Raw genomic sequence first — 27986 nt, forward strand, 5'->3', positions numbered from 1 at the left:
AGAGCTCACTGCTCAGCTGCCAAATCCCACAGGGCAGATGCACCTTCTGGGCCAGGATGTCCCTCCACAGCAGTTGCTGGACACTGGGAGGATGCTCCTGGAGGAGAATTGTCCCAAAGTCGCTGCATGCCCGCTGCAGGTGCAGCATCTCTGCTCTGAGCCTCAGCGGGGAAAGCTGGGCTGACCCCATGTGGTCGTGGCCTTGTTAGGGCATGGTTTGGTTTTAGAAAGCATTGGCTTCCCACTCTTACTTACACCAAGTGTAAAAATCTACCTCAAATCCATAAAATCTTTCCATCCAGGGAAAGGCACTGTGGTGGGAGCTAAAGCTAAACCTCTGTCTGGCATTTTTCACACCGTGGAAGTGTTTCCACACTCCCAGCGTCCCTGTTCAACCAGGCAAAGCAGCACGATAAAATACTCATTTTTAGCAGGGATGGGACATTCCCGCTCCTCTGAATCCCTCAAAACAAATCAGAAGGGATAGGAGGGGAGACTCACGCTCAGTTTGTGCCTTTCCCTCGCAATAAAAGGTTAAATATTGCAGTGGCTCATCTGGCTGCAATCTGGAGCTTCGCCCCCAGATTTTGGGTGTGCCTGGAGCGAGGAAGGTCGGTGTGTGTCATCTGGTCACTCTGGGCCTGAAGAAGTCAAAAAGTAAGGAATGTTGATTGTTTCCATGGTTACAGAATGATTCATTCTGATGGTAAAGTAGCAGGGGAGACACATGGAAAATGAGAATCATGTCTCAGAAGCGTTTCGTGTAATTACTGCGTTCACCAGTTCTCCTGCTGCAGGCTACGTGCGTGCCCTGACCTCAGCTATTCCTAAAACTGTCTCTTGAGATGATCCCAAAGTTGGGGTTTTTTATTGAAAAGGAATTGAAACCCTTACTCACGGAGTCTGTCAGCCTTGGAGGCCGAACAAGGCCCGTCCCAGCGCATCTTGTCCAAGCAGAGCAATGCAGCCTCCAAAAAAAATCCCACTGAGATAAAAATTGTCAAAGTGAGGGACAGGACAAGAGGCAGCGGCTTTCAATTGGAAAAGGGTGAGTTTATATGGGATATTCGGGAGGAATTGTTCCCTGTTAGGGTGGAGAGGCAGAGGTTGCCCAGAGCAGCTGTGGCTGCCCCTGGATCCCTGGCAGTGCCCAAGGCCAGGCTGGACAGGGCTTGGAGCAGCCTGGGACAGTGGAAGGGTGTCCCTGCCATGGCAGGAGCTGGAACAAGATGACCTTTAAAGGTCCTTTCCCACTCAACCCAGTCTGGAATTCCATGATTCTAAAACTCCAAACCCATCAAACGCCTCAGCCTTGGCATCCCTGAGGGGGTGCAAGGGGTGTGTGTTTGTGTCGTGCCTCGCTGCCTTCACCCTTCCCCTCGCAGAGCCCACTGGGACTTCTGTGAGGGTGAAAAGACCCTTTAGGCGGTGGGAACGCCGAGCCGGGACAGGACCCGCCATCAATACACGGCACGGTCCGCCATCTTGGCGGGGTCCTGAGGGGCGTGGCCTGTCCGAGGGAGGGGGCGTGTCCGCAGCCCTCCCGCCCAATCCGCGCCAGGGAGCGAGCCGGGCCCTAAAGGTCGCGAGGCCGGCCGAGGGGCTGAGGGGGGCGTGGCCAGACGGCGGAGCTCGGCGGCGATTGGCTGCTGTCGGCCGCGGTCGGCTGCGATTGGCTGAGGTCGGGCGGGCGGGCGGGCGCGCGCGCGCGCCGGCCCCGGCCCGGCCCCGCCCACCCGTTGCCACGTCCGTGCGGCGCGTGCGGCGGGGCCGGCGCGCGGGTGAGTGCGGGCAGCGGCCTGAGGGGCGGCGGAGCATGGGGGGGGCTCCTCTGAGGGACAGGCCCCCTCTGAGGGCTCGGTCTGGGGACGGGTCCCACCCCCCGAGGGGCTGCTTCAGCTCAGGGGCGCTGTGGGGACACCACCGAGGGGCTGTGTTGGATATGACCGTCCCGAAGGGTCTGCGTGTGTGAGGCAGCGGGACGCAGCTCCACCGAGCGGCTGCGGATGGAGTGAGGGGTGCCCTCAGCAGGGCGTGTGTGAGTCGAGGGGTTGGTTTGGGGAAGGGTCCTACCCCCGAGGGGCAGCTTCAGCTGAGGGGAGCTGTAGGGACCCCCCGAGAGACCGTGTGTGGGGTGAGGGGGTGTGGGACCCCCCCGAGGTTCCGTGCGGGGTGTGGAGACCCCCCCCAAGGGCTGCGTGTTGAGGGGATCCCCTCAAGGGGCCCTGTGTGAGGTGGGGGGAGCCCCTCGAGAGGTTGGTCTGTCCCAAGGGGCTGCTTCAGCCGAGGAAAGCCGTGGGGACCCTCCAGGGCAGAGCTGGGCTCTGTCACCCTGTCCCCCAAAACTGGCAGAGGTCTGGCCGGGCACCCACGGACCCTCCCAGGGGGTTTGGGGGTGTCCCCCGGGATGGCAGCTCAGCTCAGGGGGTCCCTGGCCATACCCTGCTCCCAGCACATGGGGGGACCGGGACGACCCACAGGCCTGAGCTCTCCTTCCCTGTGCCTTAATCCTTTTTTTTTTTAAATTTTTAATTGACATTATCCTAAATCATATTCCTGCCTCCAGAAAATGAGCACAACTTGTGACTCCATCCTGCTCCAGCTGTGCCGGAAGTAGTTGGGAAAGTGACTTAGTTGGTCACTAATTGCTCACAGAGCATCAAACATTTTATTTTCTCTTTGTGCTTTTCCCGTGGTGTGCTGAGCTGGAGCTTGAGGTCTGTTCTATTCTGTACAGACACTGTTTGAATGTTGATACGGACACTTGGGAATCCTGGGGGACAGAGGAAAAGTGACCCTGGACTGGTTGAACTGCAGGAACAGAGAAATCTGTAGGAGTGCTTCTCTTTGCAGTTCATCTTTGCCGCTGTTTCATTTTGGAAATTCACACGGGATGAGAGTTTGTGTTGCTGTTGAATTGCTGTAACAGCAAATTTTTTAACTTTTATATGCAAAACTAGGGTGAGAGCTGGGATTCAGAGGCCGGTGACTACCAGCAGGTGGCAGAAAAAAAGATTTTGTGTGGTGTTTTGTTTTAGTTAAGAAATTTCACTTGGTTTTCTAGAGCCACTTTCACTTTTGAGGCTCATTGCACTGTGATGCCTCTCAGCAAACATTCTGTGCTTCCTCCGGGCTTATTTTAAAAAGTGTCATCCCAAATACTTTTTTTCTTTCTGCTCTTTGGCCTGACCACTAGCGTGTGACTGCTGTGTTCCTGGTGCAGCTGAGGCAATCTGAAGGTGGTTTTTTTTAAATTGGAAGTTTTCATGAGCTCTGCTCATACCAGATATTCCACAGGGGACGGAGTAAGAATTATTTTCCTTTTTCATGGGATTTTTCATGGGATTTTTCATGGAATTCCAGAATTGGAAGGGACCTTAAAGCCCATCTCATTGCACCTCCTGCCCTGCGCAGGGACACTTTCCACCATCCCAGGTGGCTCCAAGCCCTGTCCAGCCCCCTGGGATGCAATAAGGAAGATCCCTCCCGTTGTCACCCAGGATAACCCAACCTCTTCAATCATTAACAGGCGTCTCGCTGTCACCTTGGCCCCGTTTCCTGGGCACTGTGGGGCCGTGCCTGGCAGCTGGGCTCTGCAAACACACGGAGCAAACAGCAGAGGTGGGCTGGGCTGTGGCTGTGCCATCCCCTGCTGCCCGAGAGATGAAATATTGTGCCCGAGAGGTGAAATATTTCTGGGGTGGGACTGCTTGGAGCAAAGGGAATCATTCCCACGGCAGGTTTGGAGTTGAACGGGAGTGCAGATGACGGCTGGACAGGCTGTTGGGAGGTTTCTTGAGAGCGATGCTTTCCTCCAGAGGGCTGTAGAGTCGAATCCCCTCCCCGGAGCCTTATCAGGCTGCACTTTGCCAGGACAAACACACGAGCTCCGGGTGCACACGCTCTGGTGAAGGCTGAGCAGATCAAATGAACAGCAGTGTATTCACCTTCCTGGAAATCCCTGAGGCAAATCCCACGGCGTGCTGCAGGGGGAACAGCTCATTTAGAGGTTAAACCACGCCTTACCTGTTCCATTCTGTTCCAGATCTCCGCTTGCAGCCATGATGCCCGTGGCCACCGTGATGCCCGATGACACGCCCATGTTTGACCCCAGGATCCTGCAGGAACTCGACTGGAGCGAGAACACCACGACCTTTTCTCCTGCTATTTCTCCGCTGGATCCAGGGGATGGGCTGGTCCTGAGACCACTTTGCACAGCTGATTTAAATCGAGGTAGAATCCTGGTTTGTGATTGCCAGAAATGACACTGGGGGCCGAGTTGGTAACTTCAGTTTCTGCAGGAGCTCTCGGTAGATTGGGATTGATCATTTTCCCTGATCTGGGTTATTTTTATCAGTAAACAATTTGATGGAATTTTAGAACATCCTGTGTTGCAAGGGACCCACAGGGACCATTGAGTCAACCCCTGAACCTGCACAGGACACCCCAACAATGCCACCCTGAGCTTTGGCTGAACATCCCTGGGGCTCTGGTAGCCTTGGGGCTGTGACCATGTCCTGGTTTGTCCTGTGTGACCACATCCCTGAATTTGAGCTTTTGGCATCATGGACTGGTGCTGTATTGGGTGACCCTGAGTATTTAGTTTACTGTTTTAATCCCAAAATTCAAGCAAAATCTTCCAAATAATCCACAAGTTCCCGTTCGCCATGGTTTTGGAGAGGGAGCACAGTTGTTCCTACTGTAGCCTTTAATACCAGAACAACATGAACGAGCATCTTGGTGCATGAATTCTCCTTCAGTTCTGGAATTTGGATAAAAAGGTTGCTTTGGACTCATTATTCCAGGCTCGCTTGAGCTTTAGCCAATCCTTCAACATTATTGTGATGTGATGGCACCACGGTCCCTCTCCAGACAGCCGTGTTGGATTGTTGCTTGCTGTTTGCAGCTGGTTGTGTGTCTGTCCCTCACTGAGAGTTGTTTTCCCCCTCCTTTCCTGCCAGGTTTTTTTAAGGTTCTGGGTCAGCTGACGGAAACGGGAGTGGTGAGCCCGGAGCAGTTCATCAGTGAGTACCTCATCATTCCTTGGCTTTTCCACGGGGCTTGCAGGGAACCAAAGGATCCTGATGCTGACAGCAGAGCTGCTCAGGTGTGAGGCTCCCGAGTGCCTGGTGCCAGAGGGAGGGATGAGTTCAGCTCCCCTGGCACTCAGCCCTGCATCCCCAAGGGCTGCTGAAATTGCTGCCTAAAGTGTGAAACTGGTTTTTAGGCTGAGCTGTAGACAGCTGGTAGGATGGATTATTTGGGTTGCTCCAAGCCCCTCCAACCTGGCCTGGAACACTCTCCAGGATGGGACAGCCACAGCTTCTCTGGCACCCTGTGCCAGCCCCTCATCACCCTCTCAGGGAAGAATCCCTTCCCAATATCCCATCTATCCCTGCCCTCTGGCAGTAGGAAGCCATTCCCCTGGTGCCGTCCCTCCAGGCCCTTGACCAAAATTCCTCTCCAGCTCTCTCTGAACCTTCTTTAGATCCCCTTTAAATCCTGCTCCCGGGCCAGACAGGCACTGGGGAGGCAGCTCAGGGATTCAAGGAATCCCAGGATCCGAGCCAAACCCAGCCCTAATCCATGTCCCCAGGTGTCACATCCACACAGCTTCTGAATCCCTCCAGGGATGGGGACTCCACCACTGCCCCGGGCAGCTGTGCTGGGGCTGGACAACCCTTTCCATGAAAGAATTCCCTGTGAGGGTGGGCAGGCCCTGGCACAGGGTGCCCAGAAGAGAAGCTGGGGGTGCCCCTGGATCCATGGAGGTGTCCAAGACCAGGAGCTTGGAGCAGCCTGGGACAGTGGAAGGTGTCCCTGCCCATGGAAGGGGATGGAATGAGATGAGCTAAGGTCCTTCAGCCCAGAGCATTCCATGATTTGATATTGTAGCACCCATGTGCAGAGCTGCTCAGCAAGGAGGGTTCTCTGGGAAAATAAGGAAGAGGGATTTGTCTAATTCCTGCTTTCTCATGGGTTCGTCTGACTCTGGGAGATTTATTTTCTGGAGTCTTGGGGGCATCGTCCCTGTGATCCCACAGTGATTTGCAGTCAGAGACTGCTGCCAGCATCAGACTGAACTGCAGTTTCCGTGAGCCTGAATTGCCTGTTCCACACTGTGCCTGCTCCCACAGAAACCTTCGAGCACATGAAGAGGTCTGGAGATTACTACGTCACCGTGGTGGAGGACACCAACCTGGGGCAGATCGTTGCCACGGCAACGCTGGTCATAGAACACAAATTCACTCACTCCTGTGCCAAGGTAAATCCTGCAGCTGGGAAGGGAGGAAAAGAGCCCGGCCCTGACTCTGGGTTTTATGGTGTTACCGTGTGGTGACAAGCTCAAGTTGTATCAGGGGAGGTTTAGGTTCGATTTTGGGGAAAATTTCCTTGTGGAAAAGGTGGTCTAGCCCTGTACAGGCTGCTCGGGGCACTGGTGGGGTCCCCATCCCTGGAGGGATTTAAAATCCATGTGGATGTGGCACTTGGGGACATGGGTCAGTGGTGGCCTTGGCAGTGCTGGGGAACAGTTGGGCTCGATGGTCTTGAAGGGCTTTTCCAACCTTAAAAACGTAAGTATTTAAAAAAATATGTTTTAAAATATCAAATATTTTGTGTATTTAAAAAAGATATCACATCCTTGAGTGCCGAGCTGATAGTAAAAGGAGGCTTTGGCTTTTCCTAAGGAGAAGGAGCACTGGGAGATCTGTCCCGTTGTGCCTTGGAAGGAGTCAGACGTGGCTCTGGCAGAGCAGATGGCTGAGGATCCCCGTGCTGGAGTCCCAGCCAGGCTGTGAACACAGGGAGCTGCAAGGGCAATTCCACGGCTAACAAACACTTGCCTGTGCTTTCAGAGAGGCAGGATAGAAGATGTGGTGGTCAGCGGGGAGTGCAGAGGGAAGCAGCTTGGAAAACTGTGAGTATTCCCCACCCTTGCCATTCAGCAAGCCCTTTACACCTCACACCTTCCTGCCAAGAGAAGAATTCAGCTGGCAGGGATCACCAGCTGGGCATAAAATGATCCGCAGGAAAACACAGAGAGTGCTGTCAGCCCTCATTGTTGTGGCTGTGATGACAGAACTCATTAAATATTCACTGACCCTGCATTGAACTGCTGATTTTTTGGTCTTTTCCAGATTAACGTCCACCCTCACCTTGCTAAGTAAGAGACTGAACTGTTACAAAATCACGCTGGAGTGTCTGCCCAAAAATGTGGATTTCTACAAGAAGTTTGGCTATTTGGTATCTGATGAAAACTACATGTTTCAACGGTTCTTTAATTAACAGCTTCTGGGTGTTCTGGGTTCTTTTTTTTTTTCTTGAAAAGACTGTTGGTGGAGGAGCTTGTGCTACAAACATTCTCTCCGTGGAAAATTTCTATAGTTTATTGCTGCAGATATAACAATCCCTATAATGAACATCAAATGTGTAAATCTTGGGGAAAAAAAAAATTACTGAGGTTTTAGAAAGAGTCCTCTGGGTTAGAAAATAAGTTTAGAACTAATTTTTACTACTGTTGAGTGGAGGTGAAGCTTTTCTGTTCTAGCTGAGTTACAAAGGACTCGTTAAAGGGATGGTTTTTAACCAAAGGTATATATTTTTATCTCAAATTTTTTCTTGCATTGTATTTTTCTAAAGGTTTGTGCTTCTCTTCTCAGTAGCCAAAGGACAGCCCTGGGACTGTCCTGGCTGTGCTGATGGAAGGATGATGTAGCTGGGGCAGGGATGAGGCTTCTCTTATGCAGAATTAGTGACACACAACAGGCCTTAGTTCTGGTTTTTTCCATGACACATCATGGAAGTGCTGGTGGTGCATCAGAAGTTTTCCAGGCTCTGTTTTCCAGGACTGGATTTGTTACTCTTGGTGCAGGTTGGGGAGAATCCTTTCAGGCTGTGCTGGAAATGGATGTGTGCTTCTCACTGCAGGGCTCCTGCACTTTAGCTGATAACTTGGGTTTTCAGGATAATCACCTTTTTTTTTCTGACATAAAAACCCCAAATGTGGTTTGTAACTGGGAAACTGGAATGTCTGAAGGAGTGTATCCCATAGGGAGCGGGGTTCTGGTCAGTAATCTGGGAATGGGATTGGGATGGCAGATTCAGCTTCACCCGGGGGAGCTGGGGGTGCTTCCAGAAAAGCCTTGGAGCCACTTGCAGGGCCTGAAAAGGAGGGAGAGGAACTTTTGTGTGGGCAGGACACAGGGAATGGCTTCCAGCTGCCACAGGGCAGGGATGGATGGGATATTGGGAAGGAATTCCTAGCTGGGAAATCCCGAGGCCCTGGCACAGGGTGCCCAGAGATGCTGTGGCTGCCCCCGGATCCTGGGAGTGTCCAAGGGCAGGCACAGTGGAAGGTGTCCCTGTTGGAATGAGTTTAAGGTCCCTTCCAACCCAAACCAGGCTGGGATTTACTGAACGCCCCTGGCCCAGCCACTGGATCTCCAGAGGGCCAGGAGGGATTTGCACCTGTGGCACAGCAAACCAGGAGAGAAACCCCCCCTTCTGCTCCCGAGGGATTGCTGCTGCTGCTGCTGCGGAGCTTCCCTGGTGCTGCACGGCCGGATCAATGATTTCAGCACTTTGCCAGGGGTGAAAAGCAAAGAACATCCGAAGGCCTGTTGCCAACAGTGGCGTTTTGTGTGGGGAGTGACAAATCCCACAGCCATGAATCGGGCATTGTACCCAGCCAGGGTTGTTTGTGGGCAGCCTGGCCTTCCACACTGTCCTGCTTTGTGCTCTGGAGAGCAGCTCTACAGCGCTGGGGGCTCTGCTTGATCTTCCTGAGGGTTCTCCACTCCATCCACTGTCTCCTTGGTGATGTCCGCTTTATTTATTGATTATTTTTTTAAAGAATATCTTTGTTTAAGCTGAATAAATGATTGCCACCTGTATCTGGAGTGTTTTTCGTGGAGTGAGGACGTGCTTGTTGAGCAGCAGCACCTGCTGCAGTTACCTGCTCCCCTTCCCCAGGCTGGAAAGAACATTTCTAGCAGTTCCATGTGGATTTCTGTCCCAGGAGAAAGCAGATGTGCTCCTCTGACAGCATCTGCAGGGCTCAAGCCCTGACTCTCATTCTGCAGAGCAGCTCCTGCTTTCTGCTGGCCCAAGTGACCGAGGTGGATTTCCTTGCCTTTCACAACTGTAATTAATTGAGAATTTCCAGGATTGAAAGTGGATGATTTGAATTCCGTGGTATCTACACCATGCAAAGAGCCCCAGGCCCTCATTAGGAGTTAATGAGAAGATCAGAGTGAGGAGCAGGCGCTGGGCCCTGCTCTCAGCACTGGCGAGCAGATGAACGGGCTGGAAGCTGGGGTTGGTGGCTGCACACAATGGGCACAGCCCCCAGGGCAGCTGAAGGGCTCTTTGTTCCTGCCAGAGGTGACACTGCCACCCCTCCGCATAAACAGCAGCTGGAGAGCTGGAACTGGGGACTCGGAGGTGCCACTGCGGGGTCAGGTGTGCCCCGGGGCCCTGGGACACCACGGTCACACGGGGGCTGTTTGAAACTGTCACAGGGACGGCGACAGCGCCACAAGTGCCAGCTCTGCATGGCCCCGGGACAGTGACAGTGCCACAAGTGCCAGCTCTGCATGGCCCAGGGACAGTGACAGTGCCACAAGTGCCAGCTCTGCATGGCCCGGGGACAGGAACAGTGCCACAAGTGCCAGCTCTGCATGGCCCGGGGACAGGAACAGTGCCACAAGTGCCAGCTCGGCATGGCCCCGGGACAGCGACAGTGCCACAAGTGCCAGCTCTGCATGGCCCCGGGACAGCAACAGTGCCACAAGTGCCAGCTCTGCATGGCCCCGGGACAGTGACAGCGCCACAAGTGCCAGCTCGGCATGGCCCCGGGACAGTGACAGTGCCACAAGTGCCAGCTCTGCATGGCCCGGGTGCAGGGAAACAGCAACTGCAGCAGCCCTGAAACTGAGCCACAGTGCCACGGGCTGGGGAGCGAAGAGCAAGGGCCCTGTGTATTTATATATAAAACCAGATCTAAAATAGAGATAAATATGTGTGGCGTATATGTGTATATAAAACTATATGGATATTTTATGTATATATAAAATCTATATATATGGATATGTATTTTATGTATATATACAATCTATATCGACAGATTTAAAATGTATACATATTTATATATACACATATCTAGAGACACTCATATATATAAACATATATATTATATATACACATATACACACATATATATGTATATACACATATATATACACACATATAATATAATATATACACATATATATTATATATAAAATATATATACATATGTATAATATATATTATATATGTGTATTATATATATAATATATATTATATATACATGTAATATATATAATATATATATATAAAAAATCAACCATTACCTCCTTGAGGCAAGCACCAAACCTTTCCTTTCATAAATGTCTTTCCCCTGGACCACAAAGGCATCTGGGTACCTCTGTTTCAGATGAATATAATTATATATAGCTATATAGATCTCTCTTTTTATATATTTATAGAAATATATATAATCATAAAAATAATAGATATTAAAACAGCAGTATTTGGACATATATCTGATTGATGCTGGAGAATCCCAAGTGGTTTGGGTTGGAAGGAATCTCCAAGTCCATCTTATTCCACCCCTTGCCATGGACAGGGCCACTTCCACTGTTCCAGTCTGCTCCGAGCCCTGTCCAGCCTTGCCTGGAACACATTCTTTTTGTCAGAACCAGCCCTAACAGCACTGCCAGCTTCTCCCCAGGCTGAATGTTACCGCTTCCCTGTGATTGAATTTTTTGGCTGAGACCTTTCCCACCCTGAGGAAGAGATCTCCAGCTCCTTCACTCTGCTTCCCGTAAGCTGGAAAAGGCAATTTCAGCATCTCAGTCAAGAGCTGTGGATTCCCAAAGATTTGCGTGCCGCAGTTTTGTGTTTGAACCTGGGAAATAAAAATAATTCACCCTCCACTTCTCTTTCCAGTCCACAGTGAGGGACCCTGCTTCCAAGTCCTGCCTTTAGTTCAAGCCCCAAAACCAAATGTTGAAACAAACACCTCCTGGCAGTGAAACTCCAGCAGACAGACACAGGAAGCTTTAAATAGATGGCTTAGTAATAGATCTGAGGAAAATGAAATCTCAGAATCCCCTAGGATCTGACAGGCAGACAGACCAGAATGACTGTAAAAGGCACCAGGAGGGGGTAATGCCAGGAAAAAAAACGGGATTGATGAGAAATCCTTAGTCATGGAGCTTGTCAGTAAGAAGGGAGTGTTGCCAGGACCCCAGAGAGAACAGACAGGGACACGGCCGAGGCTGGAGATGAATCAGTGCCTTCCATCTGTGCTTCATCCCTCCCCTTCCCCAGGGACCTGGAATTGAGAGGGATTTGATGCCTCCCAGCCCAGCTCCAGCAGCAGCTGGTGGCTGGCAGTGCCTGGGGGCCAGGAATGCATTTCCCAACAGCCCCAGAGCATTCCTTTATGGAGGGTCAAGCTCAGAGCAGGAACAAACCCTCTGCAACTGCAAACCAGCACTGGACACTGGCACAGCACAGCTCTTCAGGAGGGAAATCACTTCCTTTTTTCCAGCTGAAAAGTTCCTAACTAAAGCATCTCACTATTTATTGCAGATTGTTTTCCCTCCTGAAGGAATTACTCTGCTCCATCACTGCTGCAGGGGGCAGAGGGGATCAGCAGGAACAGGAATGTGCTGCTGGATGCTCTGATCCCCTAACCCTGAGCCCATTTTTTCCCCTGTTAAAACACAGTCTGCTTACCGAGCTCAGATTTCCACACACACACGTTTTTCTAACAGCTTTGCCCAGTCACCACAGTGCTCCCAAATCATTCCAGCCCTGGCTTTTAGGCAACAACCATTGGGAAATAAAGCAGCTGCAGAACCAGGACTGTGCTTGCACAACCTCTGTGCTGCTGAGGCAGGACAGTTACAGCTGCACAAACCCCAGGCTGAAAACCTTAAAGCAGCAAGAAGTGTTTCCTTAGCTGAGTCTAAGGTTTTACCAGAGCTCAGGTGAATCCTTTAAGTCTTGATCCCATTATGGGCAGTGCCCAGGCCTCAGTTTTTAGAGACAAATCCAATTTTTACCTCAAATGATGCCACTACTGCCTTGCAACAGCAACTACTCCTTGAAAGCCACTTTGAGGATGTTCTAGATAGCTCAACTTGAATTAACCTGTTCCTAAAGCACATTTCTGCCATAACACATACTGAGAACAAGGTGAATTTTAGCAAACTTTTTCTTTACTAAAGTCTCTTGTTATAAATTACACAAATAACTTTATAAACAAATCCCCCCCGCTTGCATTTTGTTTAAAGTAATAACTTTATATCATACAAATAAAGAAATTTCAAGTATGAAAAGTGCATTATTGCAATAATACCTCTTTGCAAGTCCAAAAATCTTGGTTTAGAATAAAACTGTAAAGTGTAAAAAAGGAGTAAAACAATCAGTGCCATCTATTCATTCAAGAAGTCCAACATCTTAAAAATGATGCTTAGTGTGTTGCAGAGGCAGATTTACATCTGAAAGCAACATGTAATTGAGAAGAAGCTATGTGTGTTCATTGTTTTGCATTAATTCTCGTTCTGCTTTTTGTGTGTGGTTTTGTTTTTTTTTCCCTAGTTTTCTTCACCTTTCTTGGCAGGAATTCTCACTACAAGCAGTGCTTGTCCTCAGCCATCAGCCATTCTGTGCTGCTGCCACCTGCATGGTGCCAAGATCTTCATCCTCCTCGTGCATCCTCTTCAAACTTCCTGCAGGAGGCAAGAGGGAACTTCAGCCATGGCAAACCAGGACATGTCAACACTTTACACTGAAGTTTTTAAACTCAGCTTGCACACCCAAAAGCCCTTCCCAAGAGTTTGGGATTCTGCTGCTAAAGGTTTGAAAAATCCCTTCTCAGCCCTGCCCAGCAGGAGAAGCTGCTCACCTGTGCTGCCAGGTGGGACTGAGAGGGATCTCTCCAGCTGCAGAGGTGACATCATCTGGATGGTTAATTTTGCTAGATAGATGGCTTCATATTCCTGGAAAGGTCCAAAAACGTGCATTGGAATTACTCTGGCATAAAGCTTTGTAAGGATGAGCGGGGCCAATTCAGGGAGCATCTCGTATTCAGGCACGGATTTGGGAGGAGGAGAATTCTTTGCTGCTTTGCCATGAATGACAAAAACCATCAGGAAGTCAGAGGAAAAGTTCAAGGATGACTAAAGAAATGGCTTTAAGGAACAAACCACATTTCCTTTGCAGCTCCCTCAGCACCAACCAAGACATTTCAGAGCCTCTTAATCACTGCACAAACCAGGATTTTTATTTCTCCTCCATCCCTGGATCTTTGTCCAAAGCTTAACTCTAAGGAACTGAGGTGCCCACTCATCTTCCTCCCAAGCTTTACTCCAGCTCCTGACATTTCCTTGAAGCATATTTGTGTAAATATCTGTTTGGCAGGAAGATGATTCATTAAAATGGCTTTTCAGTTATGATCAGGAATTTTAAAAAAAGTCACCTGAAGTTGATGGACAAATCCAGCATTAGGATTAATACAGAATCTTCTTTCTTGGACATAAGTAAATGCATCCCTTAAAAAGAGAAGAAAACACTTCTGTGAAAAATATCTAGAAGTCTCTGTGCTTTGAGCCTTCCTTCAGATTATCCAATTTTTCAGCACTACAGAACCTCTAAACCCTGCCCAGAGCTGGTTTTTACACCAAAGCAGGAGGCAGCAGCTGTACAATTCTGTCTGCCCACCCCAGAGCTCAGCTCACTTTGCTGTTCAGCACAGGCTCAGAACAGCCCCTGGGGCTCTCCCAAGGTTTTATCCATGGATGGAGGCTGGTGCCCTCATTCCCTGAGCAGCAGGTGCCTGATTCTTATAAAAAAAGGCTGTAAACACAACTGCAGTGAAGGAAAATGGAGGAACCAGCTCCTGGTAAAGTCTTTGGTGAGGCACTGAGTGAAAACACAACAGTTTCTGTTTCCTCCAAAATCATTCACTCACACCACCTGAATTAAAACCTGAATAGTTCTTACCTGTACTTCACCCCAAATGTTTCCATTATGTATGCAATAACTAAGGCAGCACTGGGAAAAAAAAACAATTGAAAATTAGAAAAACATCTTTCAATTGTTTAAAAATATTAATTTCAGGGTGGATCATTTCCTACCTTCTAGAAATCCCTGCATTCCCATGGACAAGAACTTTCCCTGAGAAGGGAAAAAAAACCCCAAATTAACCATATGTGTATAAATGGAATGAAATCATTTGAAATGTGCTTTTCCCTTGTTATGGAAGACCAGGCAGCAGCAAGGCACACCCAAAAAAACAAGAGTTGTCTTCCTTCACCCCGAATTTCTAACTGCACTCTGTCCTTTGGGACACAGAACTGGGACTGCTGCTCCTGTGAGGATCCTGATGACAGAATGGCCACACTGCAGATTTCAGGTCCTACGTTTGAGAGGGGACAAGAAAACCTCGTGGACAGAACTCAGCTGAGTTTCATGTGAAAAAACCCCAAACCCCAGGGACTGATTTTCCAGTTAGAGGCCAAAGGAAAGAACACTTTGCTCTGAAGGTGTCTAACGGAGTTCAAATCAAGCATAATAAACCCCCCAAATTTAAGAAAAGCTCTTATTTAAGAGCCTCCAATCCATACTCCTAAGTTAGTTTTAAAGCTTTAACAACACCTAAATAAATGAGGGGAAAGTTAATATTATTTACCTCCACTTTGTAAACTTCCATCAATAAATTCTTTAGTCTGAAAAGAAAAAAAATAATACAAGACTCAAACTTTCTGATTATTTTTAGTGCAGGTAGTATTAACACCTAAATTGGGTATAATTTTTATATCAGTGACAATAAGGCACGTTTATGCAGACTTAAACCCCACTTCAAATGGACATTTGTATTTCTTTTGTACTTTAAACTATTCCTAAAATTGTGGGAAAAAACAGTGAAGGCACTTTTGGGTTTTTTGGTGGAAGAAGGAACAAAATCCTTTTGTTCAGTTGCAAACTGGACTAAAATAAAAATAAAAACCCCCAGCTCAAAACCAGGGGTTTGTTCCAATGGGCATTGTTTGATTTACGAGTTACTTTTTAATTCCTCTGCAGCAAACATGTTTTAAGACACTGTAAAACTCAGTTATTATTTTGAATTTGACACAAGAAATGTAAATATTCTTGGGCTCAAATAAAAGTTTCCCCCAGGTCAAGGGCCCCAGAATTCCCCCATGACCAAATCTCTGTTTTGAGGCCAGTCTTTTTAAATTTTTATTTCTTTTCTTTTTTTTTTGATACCATCACAAGAAGCAGCTCTTACAACTCCACCTGTTTCCACACTTGTAAAAAGGAGTTAATTACACTTATTAAAGTGTCAATAATAATGTCAGGAGCTGGCAGCACTTCCAGGTGCCTCAGGCTGAGTATCCCAAATGTGCAAGTGGTATTTGTTAGTTCAGAAAACTCCTGGGGATTTCCCTTCCCGACCCATCTACTCACCATAGGGAAAAATCGGATTATATTCTCCACTGGATTATCTGCAATATCCAAGACTAAATACCTGCAATGAAAATTTCCTGTGAGTGCACAACACCACAGAGCTGCTGCTCCTGGGAGCTGCCACAACCCCTCCCTGCAGGAGGAACCCAGCACAACCTTTAATTCCTGCTCTGAGCTCCACAAATTCCATCCAGAACCTTGGGAGGAAAGGAGGAATCTCCTCCAACACCCCCTGCCAGACTTCCCCACTCAGAAATCACTGAAAACTGGAAGCAGTTACTGCAAACTGTGGATAAATCTCATCTGCAGAGTCGTGCAGGGTGAATAAAATCCATGGGTTGGATTTCAAGTCTTTCTGCACCTCAGCACATTTTTCAAATAATTCTGACAATGTGAAAATATTTGGAAAGAAAGCACACGCACACACCCACGAAGGAATCTTGGTCATTTCTCACCTAAATAACTGCTGGAAGTTTGGTTTAATAAAATTTGCTTCAATGTTCTGCCGTATGCATATTACATGGGTTATTCCATGTTTCTGGAGTATAGGTAGCTGTGGAGAAAGAAACAAATATCTTTTTAAAATTACAGATTCATCTATTAGACAGTAAATAAATAATAATATAAAGAAAAGCTGTAATAAATAGACTAGTAATACACATATTACTATATTATATATAATTATACTGTATTATATTTATTCTATATAGAAATAGAAATAAAAAGAAAAGCTGTACTTAGATACAAAACAGGGCTACATCAAGGAAAATCTGAGCTGGTTTTCTAGAATTCAGAGTGCAAAAATGTTGTTTTTCCAAAAGAAAAAGTGACAAAAGAGGAAGGCATTCAATGAAGTTGTTGTTTGTCTCTCCCCACCTTTCACTTGGCCTGAAATTTCAAGTCCCTACATGAGGGAGGAATTTGCAGCCAGCATTGGATTCTCACTGGAACCAGACCATGAAAACAAGATCATTTAAACCATGAGGCAAATTTGCAGAGCCAAGCTGTGCCTGAGCAGTGCTTGACTTCACTGTAATTTAATTTTCCTTGTTTTAATGTCTGTGTGAGAGTTCCCAGTTCTGACTGGTCTTACAACACTTCAGCAATGGAAATAGGATTTGGTAAAGTGTCTCAAATGGTTTAAATTCTCCAAGAAAAATTATATTTAAGACTCAATTTTAATACAAACAGCTCATCCCACAAATGCACCACATATTCCTTCCACTTTGGCATTTTTCATGTTCCAGTTCAGAACTGCAACCAAATTTACACCTCTATGGATACACAGAGCAGATCTCCACAGTAACAAATCCAATCAGCACAGCTTCCCCGTGAGAGAATATTCTGAAAATCATACCTTGCTTTTCATAGCTGAAGAATACGGGCCTAAAAATAACCCAGGTAAGATTTCCTAGGAGGCAGAAGAAGAACAGACATTTAATATCAGCTCCAGATGATTTGAAATAACACATTCCACTCACCTCAGAACACGGAGATAAATAATTTACATATTCCTGAAATGTGTAATCAATGCCATTTATAGCAGGACAAGGCAAAAAAAAAATTGGTTTGGCAGGATAAAAGAAACATGATCTTGGTGCTGGGGATCTTGTTCTGGAGCAGGAACAAAGTCCTTGATTTGGACTAAGCTCCAGGTTGATTCTGCCTCTCACCCAGCCTCAGATCAAGGGAAGGGAACTCTTTTAACTTGGTTTATTATCCTGTCTTGTAATTAATTCCAAATTGTTCTCACGAGAAGAGATACACACATGGGAATTCCTCAGCTTTGGCCTAGCAGGGGGAAAATGTCAGTTTTTAACCATTTATCTCCCCACCAATGAAGATATGCAGGTGTGTAGATCTTATCTTGTGCAGAGGTTTGACTGACACCATGGTAGGAAAATTTTAACTGTCCATCCCACTGGAGAACACTCCCAAGCCCGAGGCAGAAGGCAAACCTCTGATACATTTTTGGTAATCATCTAAAGACATTCAGAAAGACAAAAATATAATATTTGGGGGATTTCTGTTTTACTACCTGCACAACAGAGATGCAAACACACCTGCATTCCAAGCTGGCAAATCCTCACCTTAATGAACTCATTAATTCTGTCTCCCATGGTGCTGCTTGACACTTTACAGGTAAAGACTGATTTTGATACCAGCTCTTTTTTCTCCTCATTAAATGCTCCATGGGTTTTGCCTCAAACAGTAAATAAAAGTGTCCTACCTGCATCTCTCTCCTCATGGGATAGGTCCAATCCTTAAAAAAAAAAATTAAAAATAATTATATACACAACAGAGAAAAACATTCAGGCAGAGATGTACATGTGCATTTTATAGAAAATAATCCCAAGTTCTGTACAAGCTCCCTGCTACCTTTCCACGTGGATGCCAGCAGCACCCAAGTGCAAGGAACACTATTTGGAAAGTTAATGTGAAGAAACCTCAAGTATTCTACAAAAAAAAAATCCTTAAGGCTGGAAAAGATCCTTATCAGCTTATCCACACCTCAGCTTTCTGCTGAGGAATTCCCTCTGAAGTGAGGAGAGGAAAAAAAGAGAAAGGAAAAAAGCTTTAGAACATTCTGTACTGGTCAGAGAAGCAAAGGAATTCCTGCTGAAATTACAGAAGATAACAAGCAGAGCAGGTGACTCCCTCAAAATCCACACTGCCTCACCTGATCCACTCTGAACATTCAGCACTCAGCTTGAACAAGCCCAGAAACCTGTGCTCTCCAGGACCACAGCAAGCCCTTAGGAGCCTCCAGCCCAGAGTAAACCGTGAGGAGCTGTATTGTAAATAAACCCCTCCTGCCCATGATCCTGCTGGCATTTACAGCCCAACACCCCCTTCCCCAGACCCGGGAGGGCTCAGCTCCCGTTCCCCATTCCCAGCTGACCAGAGCAACCACCAGGATCAACATTTCCATGCTCTGCTCCCCTCTGCAGCTCTGCCAAAGCTGAACAGAAAGTGCTCGGGCAGAGACTATTCCTGTCTTTCCTTCCCTCCAACTCCCACTGGCCTCTATTAACAGGCTCTTACTCATTCCTTGACCCTCACACATGAAGGAGTTGGAGCTGAGATCCCAGCTACCATCTGGAGGTAAAAAACCCAAAAAGGGAATAGTCAAATATATCCAATAAAGTGGATACATTTATTTACATAACTCTGGTGTTTGATTCACACACACACACACACACACACCAGCAGCTAAGAAAAAACTTCCCCTATGGCCTGATGTCCTCACAAGTATGGGGAAGTTAAACATCAAATATTCCAGCTGGGAAGGGAGGTCTGGATTACAGCAGGGAGGATCCCTTAAATTGCAGCACTGCTCACCTCAGCACCTACACTTGTCCCAGAAGCATTAAATTCACATTAAAGCTCTTTTCACCAACGCAATAAAAATCCTGAGCTTCCCTCAGACACCCCCACAGTGCACAGGGAGGATTTTCCAGCTCTTGGTCGTGGAATTAAGAAGGATTTTAGTATCAGTAAAGTTATTTTGGAAAAGCGAGCAAACAAACATTAAACCATTCCAGAAAATCCTTTGGATAGCAGCTAAAGTGGCAGCCCAAACAGGGAAATAAAATGCACTGAAATGGGCTTTGCTGAAGACACACAAGTAGCTAAATGACTTCTGCATGTTCCAGCTGGAATAAAAAACTCCTGGAAGTAGAAAGGAGAAATGTTGTGACATAAGGATGATATTTAGAGTATCCTTTTGAAGGGGGACCTGAGAGGGTTCAGCACAACCCTGCTGGCTTGCTGTGTACACAAAAGCATCATTCACCCCTCAAAAGGCCAGAAAACCCCAGGTTTGTCCAAGTTAAAACCAATAAACTCTGAAAAGCTTAAGCTGCACTCCAGGAATATGCAAGCACTTTAGTAGGTTTATTACTCTGTTTGTAGAATTTAGAAATCTTGATCTGGAGCACAATGAAAACACAAATTTATCGCTGCTTTGGCTTAACAGCACAGTGGAAATGTTCCTTTCAAAAGCACCAGAGGCAGGAAATGTTTAGCCCCAACAGCTGTAAACTGTGCAAAATAAATAGGTAAGAATGGAGCAATGCAAGTCCAAAGGGAACCAAATCCCAAGAGACAGCACAGATGTTCTGAACAAGAAAAAAAAAATCACTCAAGGCCCCAGATATCGGCCTTTAGTGCCCTCCAAAAGCAAAAAAGATACAGTTTTCCAATGGGATTTTGATTGCAAAGAGAGTGTTTAAGGAAAACATTTAATCTGAGACAAACTACTGAAAGAATGATTTTGGTGACTGCTGACAGCCCTTCAAGGCTTTCAAAACCAACAATGCCAGATTATTCAAATGTTATGCAAAGTTATGTAAAAATCCCAATCTATTAATGGAGACTGAAGCCAAGCACAGGTTCCATTTTAAGGAGTTCATTCATCAGCCAGGTTTTCCACACTGTCTGCAGCACCAAGCAGACAAAAAACAACTGAAAGCTTCTCTTTAGATCAGATCAAATGCAAGAATTTTGCTAAGAAAACAAAGGGCGATGCCAGAGGTGGAGGGAAGAACAGCATTCCTTGCAGCCAAGGATTTGGGAGGCTCTCCAGGACAAGTGACAACTCACTGGAAGGCTCACTCATCAATACTTGCAAGACACCAAAGAGATGGAGTGGAAAAAAAATAATCCCTAGAATTCCAAAGTTTTAAAAATGAGCCACTCCCCTGTGCCAGATCTCCTCAAACATGCAGGACAAGGGGGAACAAAACACATTCCAAAGCCCTCCCTTCCCCATCCAACCTCCAGCTGAAGAAATGGAAGCTATGAATTCATAGGGAAGACTTGTCCACACTACAAAGAGCCCCTTGGTATCCAATAAATGTCAGCTCTGCCAAAAGTTTGGGTTCTTTCATCCATATTTTGCCTCAGTTACACCTGTTCTTCCTTAGAACAGTTTAACAGCAAAAAGGGACGTGGAGTTTTTTTTGTAAGAGTGATCTTGGCTAAGACTTAATCTAAAAAATTTTTATTATGATTTTTTAAAATGAGTTTAGCAGCCCTGACATTGAGACTCTGTACCAAAGTGTCGGAACCCAGGACATCCCTCTGGGTGCCCTGGATGGCCAGAGCCGCTGGCAGGGGGCTCTGAGACCCTGGCATGCAGCCAAAGACACACGTGGGGTTTGGATCTTAGCCCGTGGAGCAAATCACCAACTCTGTATGAAGAATTACAAGCCACACACAAAAGTTTAGGTATTGTAGTAGAAGCAGTCACGGAGTGAAAGGAAGGGTTTCTGAGTGCTGTACAGGGGGGTTTTAAGCCTTGTACGCAGGGGTCCAAGTTTTGTACATGGGGGTCAGGGGTTCTAAGATGGAGGGATTTGGGTGTGCCCTGTCCTCCTTCTTTCTCCTTCCTAGCCTCCATGTCTTTGGTGATGTTGGCACTCACAGATTGGTTTAGAGTAGAAAGTCACCATTCAATATGGATAGTAGGTATCGGGGAAAAGGTATAAACATGTAACACGGAATGTGTGATATAAAAGATGGCAGCAGCCCCTGGGAGGGCAGTGTGCCTTTGTCTGAGCTGCTGAATGGGCCACAGCAGCTCAGGAAAAGAATCTTTTAGATAACCAACAATAAACAACCTTGAGACCAGACAACAGAGGACTGCTGAGTCTTCCTTTGAAGGCACGGGTTGGAGCAGAGACTTTTCCATCTTTCGGGGTCACCCCAATCCGGGGGTGAAACCCCACATCTGGCGTCCCTGGGTGGGCAGGAGACCCCACACCAAAGCAAAGAGGGTGGTTTTTAAACACAACAGCCAAGCTGCCTCAGCCTCTCCAGAAGGAACGCAGTGCGATGGATGTGCGTGACCCAGCTTAACTGGTCCCTCGCTGCCAGCTGAAGCCTGCAGACCCATCTGATTTTTGAACATAAAAGCTACAGCCCCAGCCTTTGTCAAAGCTCAGCTCTGGCTGAAAAGCAAGCCCAGTTAGGATGGTTCAGCTCCTGCTGCCCTGTAATTATAGAGCCTGCAAACCACAGGCTGGCCCAGGTGAAGGGAGAAGCTCTCAGAGATGCTGCAAAAACCACCAGGAAAAGAAATCCAATCGTAGTTAGAGGAGATGAGCTCAGGAAGTCTCTTCTCGATTTTCACTGCTGCTTTTCACCTGCTCAGCATCACCCACCCCCTGCAATGACTCCTCCTGCTTCCCAGACCATCACCCAATTCCTCTGGAAAAGCTGCACACAGCTCCCAGTAAAACCTCCTGAGCACTCCAGGCGTCCAATCATCTCCCAACTCCCAGTTTTGTTGTTGATTTAGAGCATCACTTCCCTCTCCACAGATTTCCCTCCCCGTCACAATCCATCCCAGCAGGACTCCTGCATGATGGACGGTGCACCTCAAAAACCCAGGGCTCTCAGACTCCTCTTCCCTGTAACACTCCAATCCTCTCCTCCAAACCTGCTACAAGGTTCTCCCAAAAGTTGTGAAGCTGGAGCAGCAGAAACTGTTACAGCAGCGCAGCCTGGGGCTCGGACCTGCTGCAGCTCCCGGCTGTGCCCTGAACACCGCACAGGAAATTCAAATTACAGCCTGTGTTATATCAGAATTCAAATTACAGTCTGACAGCGTTAGAGAGGGCAGGACTGCATCAAGCAGCAGCATCCCCGGACCGGGGCTGGCTCCTGATCCCACAACAATGAGCTCCACACAAAGGCTTTCACTGCCAGGCAGCTCTAAGGGTCATTCACACATTCACAAATGGGATCGCACCTTGGCTTTGAAAGCATTTTACGTGGCCCAAAGTGATAATATCCTTCTCCAAAGACTAGCACAAAAATCTAAATCGGTATTTGTAAAACGGAACAACCGCAGGAAAAAATCCTAAAATAATACAGCAGTAGCAAAGCACAATCACTTGCCATTTTTTAGTAAGGAAAGAGACAAATTAAATGAGGTACTGAAAAAAATATTCAAGGAAAATATTTGAGTATCACTGAAACCTGCCACATCTATCACGGTGAAAGGTGGTACTTAAGAGCCTCAAAATTAGCTACAAACAGGAATGAAGTGAAAGGTTGTGTCTTCAGTTTGAGGCATGTTCGTGTTCTTGGACAGTTCTATTAAAAATATGGGGGTTACTGTACAAATAGAATTATTTCAGTTGGAAGGAACCCACAACAATCATTTAGTGCAACTACCTGACCAGGGCAGGCTCAATTATATATACATATATATATATATTAAAAAAAATAAAAAATATATATAAAATATATATATAAAAATTAAATAAAATGTACATAAATACGTACAGATATATATATATAAAATACGTACAGATATATATATAAAAATACGTACAGATATATATATAAAAATACGTACAGATATATATATAAAAATACGTACAGATATATATATATAAAAAATACGTACAGATATATATATATAAAAAATACGTACAGATATATATATAAAAAATACGTACAGATATATATATAAAAATACGTACAGATATATATATATAAAAAATACGTACAGATATATATATATAAAAAATACGTACAGATATATATATATAAAAAATACGTACAGATATATATATATAAAAAATACGTACAGATATATATATATAAAAATACGTACAGATATATATATAAAAATACGTACAGATATATATATAAAAATACGTACAGATATATATATAAAAATACGTACAGATATATATATAAAAAATACGTATAAATATATATATAAAAAATACGTATAAATATATATATAAAAAATACGTATAAATATATATATAAAAAATACGTATAAATATATATATATAAAATACGTATAAATATATATAAAATACGTATAAATATATATAAAATACGTATAAATATATATAAAATACGTATAAATATATATATATAAAATACGTATAAATATAAATATATATATATATATAAAAATTATAAATATACATATACATATATTTTCCCCAGGTAGAAATCCCGGTGCAACTCTATAAAACACACAGAATTAAACCAAATCCTTTAATTCCCTGAAGGTGTGAGCGTGGCACTGCCATGAGCAGAGCTGGAGGAACGCTTGCACAGTGCTGCTGTCCCAGAGGCGGCTGAGGGCTGGAGAAAGGGGCAGCAGAAAGGGTGAGGTGACACTGCCACCCTGGCACAGCTGCTCCATCCCATGGCCACCGCACTCAGCAGGGATGGAAGCAGATTGACTGTCCCAGATTTACTGGGAATTCTGTTTGCCCAGAGCACTCAGACAGGGGGAAGGCCCCAGCAGAGACATTTTTGGCATTGAAAATACAAAAGAATACAAAAGCAGGAAGGTGGAGAAGAGGAATAAAAGCAGGTGGGAATGACAGAGCACATGGAGGAAAGAAGGAATGAAGGACAGCAGGGAAAGAAATGTTATTTTAGCAGAAACACAAGCCACAGAGAAGGATAAAAGGTGAAACTAAAGGAAAAGTAGAAATAAAACAATTCCTATTTGTCCCATTCTCTAACACTGGTCCTAAAGGCAGCTCATGAAACACCATCAGCACACAGGATCAGCAGCACTGCTAAAACTTCCAGCATAGAATTTTTTTTTCCAATAAAATTGGAATTAAAGCAGTGCAGACAGAATCCTTGTTACAGGAAGCCAAGTGCCTGGAGTGCCACACTCACCCAGATGATCAGAATTGTTTCTAATGGCCTTTTCCATGCCCCTATTTTCAATTCATGAGTTGGGCTACACTGAGACAATCCTCATTTAGCTACGACAACCCGAACCTGCCTTACCTCCCAAACTGTACAAAGTGCCCCTCTGTGCCCGTGTGGATCCCAGCAGGCTCCCCTGGATGGGAGGCACAGATTAATCAGGGCTGAGAGGCTGCTCGGCTCCAGCTGCCACACAGCACTGCTCTGATTTATGCAAAGCAGCCTGATAGTGTCCCACTGAGCCGGGATCAAAATCTGTCACCTGATTTACATCTCCCAGCACAACACAGCATTTGTTCTCCATTTTTTTGGGCTCTGTTATGTGGGCAGGTAAAATAATTCTAATGATGTAAGCTTCCTACTTATTTCAAAGAGTCTGCAGAGGAGGGGAAAAGCTGTGTTTTAAGGGGTTTATTTGTGTTGCCTATCAAAAGTGAGAGTAAAAGAAGTTTAATAGATTTGTTCCACCTTTAGATGGGCTGCATCACTTCATAGTTAAAAAAAGCAGTCAGAAATACATTAGCATTTCAGACTAAATATAGCTGTCAAAAATGTAAATTTCTTTTTTAGAAAAACTGCGTGTGCTAAAAAGAACTCAGCTTTTATGCATAATAAAAAGGCAAATATGTCTGCTTAGTCAATAGGCTGCTAATTTAATTACAAAACCCATGGAGAGCCCTAAAAAAATTCTAAGTACATCATGAATACTTGGTTTGCTCAGCCTGATTGCAAGCAAATATGTTTAAACAAAGAAATAAACTGGTAATTGTTGCTGTGTTCTCATTATATATATCCTAGTCCTTTTTTTTTTTTTTTTTGGTTTTGCTTAAAATTTAATGGGAAACTAATTTTTATTAAATTCTTTCAATTACTGCAGTCCTTACTGACCTTCTTTCCAGAAGTACTAATAAGCCAACATGTACTAATTGTTATTAACCTGACCCTTTTTAATGGATTTTAGACTTATTTTTTCCTCCCAGTATAAACATGCAACACAGAACTTCTCAAATTTAAGAAAGTTTGAGACCTGACCTTGGAAAATGTGCTGATAAAAAAAAAATAAATAAAATCTAAGCTTAGAACTGGTTCCACCTCACATAGAATCACTATTAATCACAAAGCTGAGACGCTCACCATCACCCCACTGCAAAAGAACACACAGTTCACAGACATTCTCAGAAAAGCTTTGCCAGAATGATGAGTTCCAGGTTTTCTGGCACTTCCCAAGCTCCCAAAAGTATCAGCAGCCAAGAGGTTTAGAAATCCAGCAATCCCAAACACCACACTATGGATTAGGGACAGGACAAACAACATCCAGGCTGGAAAAGTGACCTATTTATCAGAGCCCATCCCTGCAGGCTGCCCCAGTCAATCCAGGCTGCTCTCTCCCCTCAACACTTCTCCTTGTGCCAGGAAGGAATGGGATGCTGCGCAGCCAAGCAGCGATTTGGCTTTATTTTTAATTATGATTTTGATTATTAAAGCTGCGACACGGTTAGGAGTGTCAGCTCGAGGAAGGGAGCTGGGGGTGGCGCTCGGAGTGAGTTAAAGAAGCGACAAAGCTGCACTTTTGAGCAGCAGGAAGTCAGCCAGGGATTCCCCAAGCTCTCCCTCCTCTCCTTCTCAGGATCTTGAAATCAAATCTGCCAAGCCAGCATTAAACCATCCATCACCAACTTCCCCAAATATTAGGGATTACTGCTCATTAAAGAGTCTCCTCACTGCAACGTGCAGGAGCATCTTCTGCTTTCCAGGAAAATCTACATTTTGTGGGCAGGGTGATTTTGGTTCCCTTGGTTTGCTTTTCCAAAGCACTGTCTTAAGGACTGGCCTTCAGTCTCCTACACTTAGCTTTTAACGAGTTACCTCCACAAGAACTTTGACACTCAGCACTGGCTTTCACTTTCCTCTTTCCCCCACGTACTCCAACTGTTTATTATCTTCTAGCAGAGCTCAGAATCTGCTGACACGATCTTGTATTTAGATCAAGTCAGACACAAATGCAGCATATTGAAAAGAAATTCTTACAGTTTTTAGAATCAGTTCTTGAAAAATCACCACTATGTGAAGTCCTAACACACTACAAATTATATTATTTACAGACAGTCCATGAAAAAAGACAAAGTACAAGCTACTCTGAAAGACACTGTATTGCAATCTCAGTTTTCATCAGTTAAGAGTTATTAGAGTGGCACTGAACTCTGGTTTCATTTTTATTTTAACCCCACATTCCTCTTTAGCCATTTCAGATGAAAAGCCACCCAGGCTGATTTAGTTAACAAAACTGTGGGTAACACGATTGGTTTCTCCACAAAGAAAAGATATTTAAAAACAAACAAATTATAAACCTCACAGCGTGGCAGATGATTTGTGTTGAGACACAAAGTGATTACAACTCTGTGAGAACAACTAGAAGACTTGTAACACCTCCAGAGCTCTGAAGTGATGGGGAGTATTAAATCCTGACAACAAAAACAGAACAAAAAGAGTCACTCCCATATTTCAGGTAATTTACCACCATAACAGCATTGAGCAACGCTGTTCAAACAGAAATAAATGCTGATGTTTAGAATTATGACAATCTACAGACGTCTGAAGAGCTCAGGCACTCTCAGCTTCCCTCATGCAGGCTGTGACATTTCGCATTAAACGTTTGAGGCCACCAAAAGGGGCGGGGGGGGGAGGACGACACTGGGGGATGTTTGTGACACACAAAAACAAATCACCAGCGTCCAGGGTCAGCGCCGGCGAGTTCAGCCAAGTTCAGAAATCAGACACCGCGCTGCCGCGGCTCCTGTGGCACCGCACAGCCCCGTCCGAGCACACATGGCCACCTGTCCTCGTTCCGCAGAGAAGTCCTGGCTCTGAACCGCCTGGAAACACCGCCCCGATGGGCTCAGCGAGCGCCGGGGGGCTCCGGCAGCGGCCGAGGGCAGGAGGAACCGAGAGCCCGGAGGGGAGCCGCGGGTACCGCCGCTGGGGCTGCTCACACCGGGACACGGCCGGAGCAGCCAAAGGGCGGCGAACAGACAGGCTGTGACCCTGAAAGGGGGCATAAAAAAAGAGTGGATGGGCAAAAGCCAAAGGAGATGAAGCGGAGGGGCTCGGTTCCCTGAATGTGACGGTGGCGAGACTGCCCAGAGAAGCTGCGGCTGCCCCACTCCCGAAGCGCTCAAGGCCATGCTGGACAGGGCTTGGAGCAACCTGCGATAGTGGGAGGCTTCCAGGCTTCCAGGCCGGAGGCACCGGGCAGGGGAGATGCCGGAGGGCGACGAACCGAGCAGAGCCCGACAGCGACCAGGGGAGGGAAGATGCGGCCGGTGGTCGCAGGGGGTGTCACCAGCACAGGGCGGGACACGGACCCGCGGCCTGCGATGGATCCCAGCGGGAACGCCGCGGGAAGGGGCGCGGGAGGCTCCGCAGGGCGGGCAGGGCTGTGAGGGGAAGCCCCGGCGGGGCCGCGGGCCGGGCGTGTGCGGGGGGCCGGGACCGGAGCTCCCGCTCACCTCAGAGTCCTCTTTGGCCTGCGGCAGCGCGGGGAAGGCCGGTTTGGCGAGCTCCATGGCCGGGCGCTGTCCGGGCGGGGCAGGACCCGGGGCAGGGCGGCTATTTGGGCAGCGGGGCCGCGGGCTCCGGCTCGGGAGCGGCAAGAGATGGAGGCGGCGGAGGAGGAGGCGGCGGCGGCGCGCTCAGCCGCTCGCGCCCGGCCGCCATGCTGCCGCTGCTGCTGCCGCCGCCTCTTCTTCCCTCCTCCTCCT

At 46.5% G+C, this 27986-nt stretch overlaps 2 protein-coding genes across 4 annotated transcripts; one reads left to right on the forward strand and one right to left on the reverse strand.

Moving 5' to 3' along the window:
* Positions 1–1723: 1723 nt before the first annotated feature.
* On the forward strand, positions 1724–7613 carry GNPNAT1 (glucosamine-phosphate N-acetyltransferase 1). Of its 2 annotated transcripts, none has more exons than XM_038139468.1 (6): positions 1724–1781; positions 4046–4233; positions 4962–5024; positions 6138–6265; positions 6858–6919; positions 7140–7613. In XM_038139468.1, the coding sequence occupies exons 2-6, from the start codon at positions 4062–4064 to the stop codon at positions 7285–7287; spliced, it is 573 nt and encodes a 190-aa protein (XP_037995396.1). In that variant the 5' UTR covers positions 1724–1781; positions 4046–4061; the 3' UTR covers positions 7288–7613. The 2 variants fall into 2 exon arrangements, with proteins under 2 accessions (XP_037995396.1, XP_037995397.1); XM_038139469.1 differs by lacking the exon at positions 1724–1781 and adding an exon at positions 1788–2038.
* A 4637-nt stretch (positions 7614–12250) lies between these two features.
* On the reverse strand, positions 12251–27968 carry STYX (serine/threonine/tyrosine interacting protein). 2 transcript variants are annotated; one of them, XM_038139141.1, is made up of 11 exons: positions 27735–27968; positions 17756–17788; positions 16883–16936; positions 15981–16078; positions 15526–15586; positions 14747–14783; positions 14193–14232; positions 14059–14109; positions 13535–13607; positions 12962–13055; positions 12251–12785 (listed from the first exon to the last, which is right to left on the reverse strand). In XM_038139141.1, exons 1-11 carry the CDS (start codon positions 27789–27791, stop codon positions 12712–12714), a joined length of 672 nt encoding a protein of 223 aa, XP_037995069.1. In that variant the 5' UTR covers positions 27792–27968; the 3' UTR covers positions 12251–12711. The 2 variants fall into 2 exon arrangements, with proteins under 2 accessions (XP_037995069.1, XP_037995070.1); XM_038139142.1 differs by lacking the exon at positions 27735–27968 and adding an exon at positions 17905–18709.
* Between the last annotated feature and the right edge of the window lie 18 nt (positions 27969–27986).

Source organism: Motacilla alba, chromosome 5 (genome assembly GCF_015832195.1).
Source record: "Motacilla alba alba isolate MOTALB_02 chromosome 5, Motacilla_alba_V1.0_pri, whole genome shotgun sequence".
NCBI classification, from domain to species: Eukaryota; Metazoa; Chordata; class Aves; order Passeriformes; family Motacillidae; genus Motacilla; species Motacilla alba.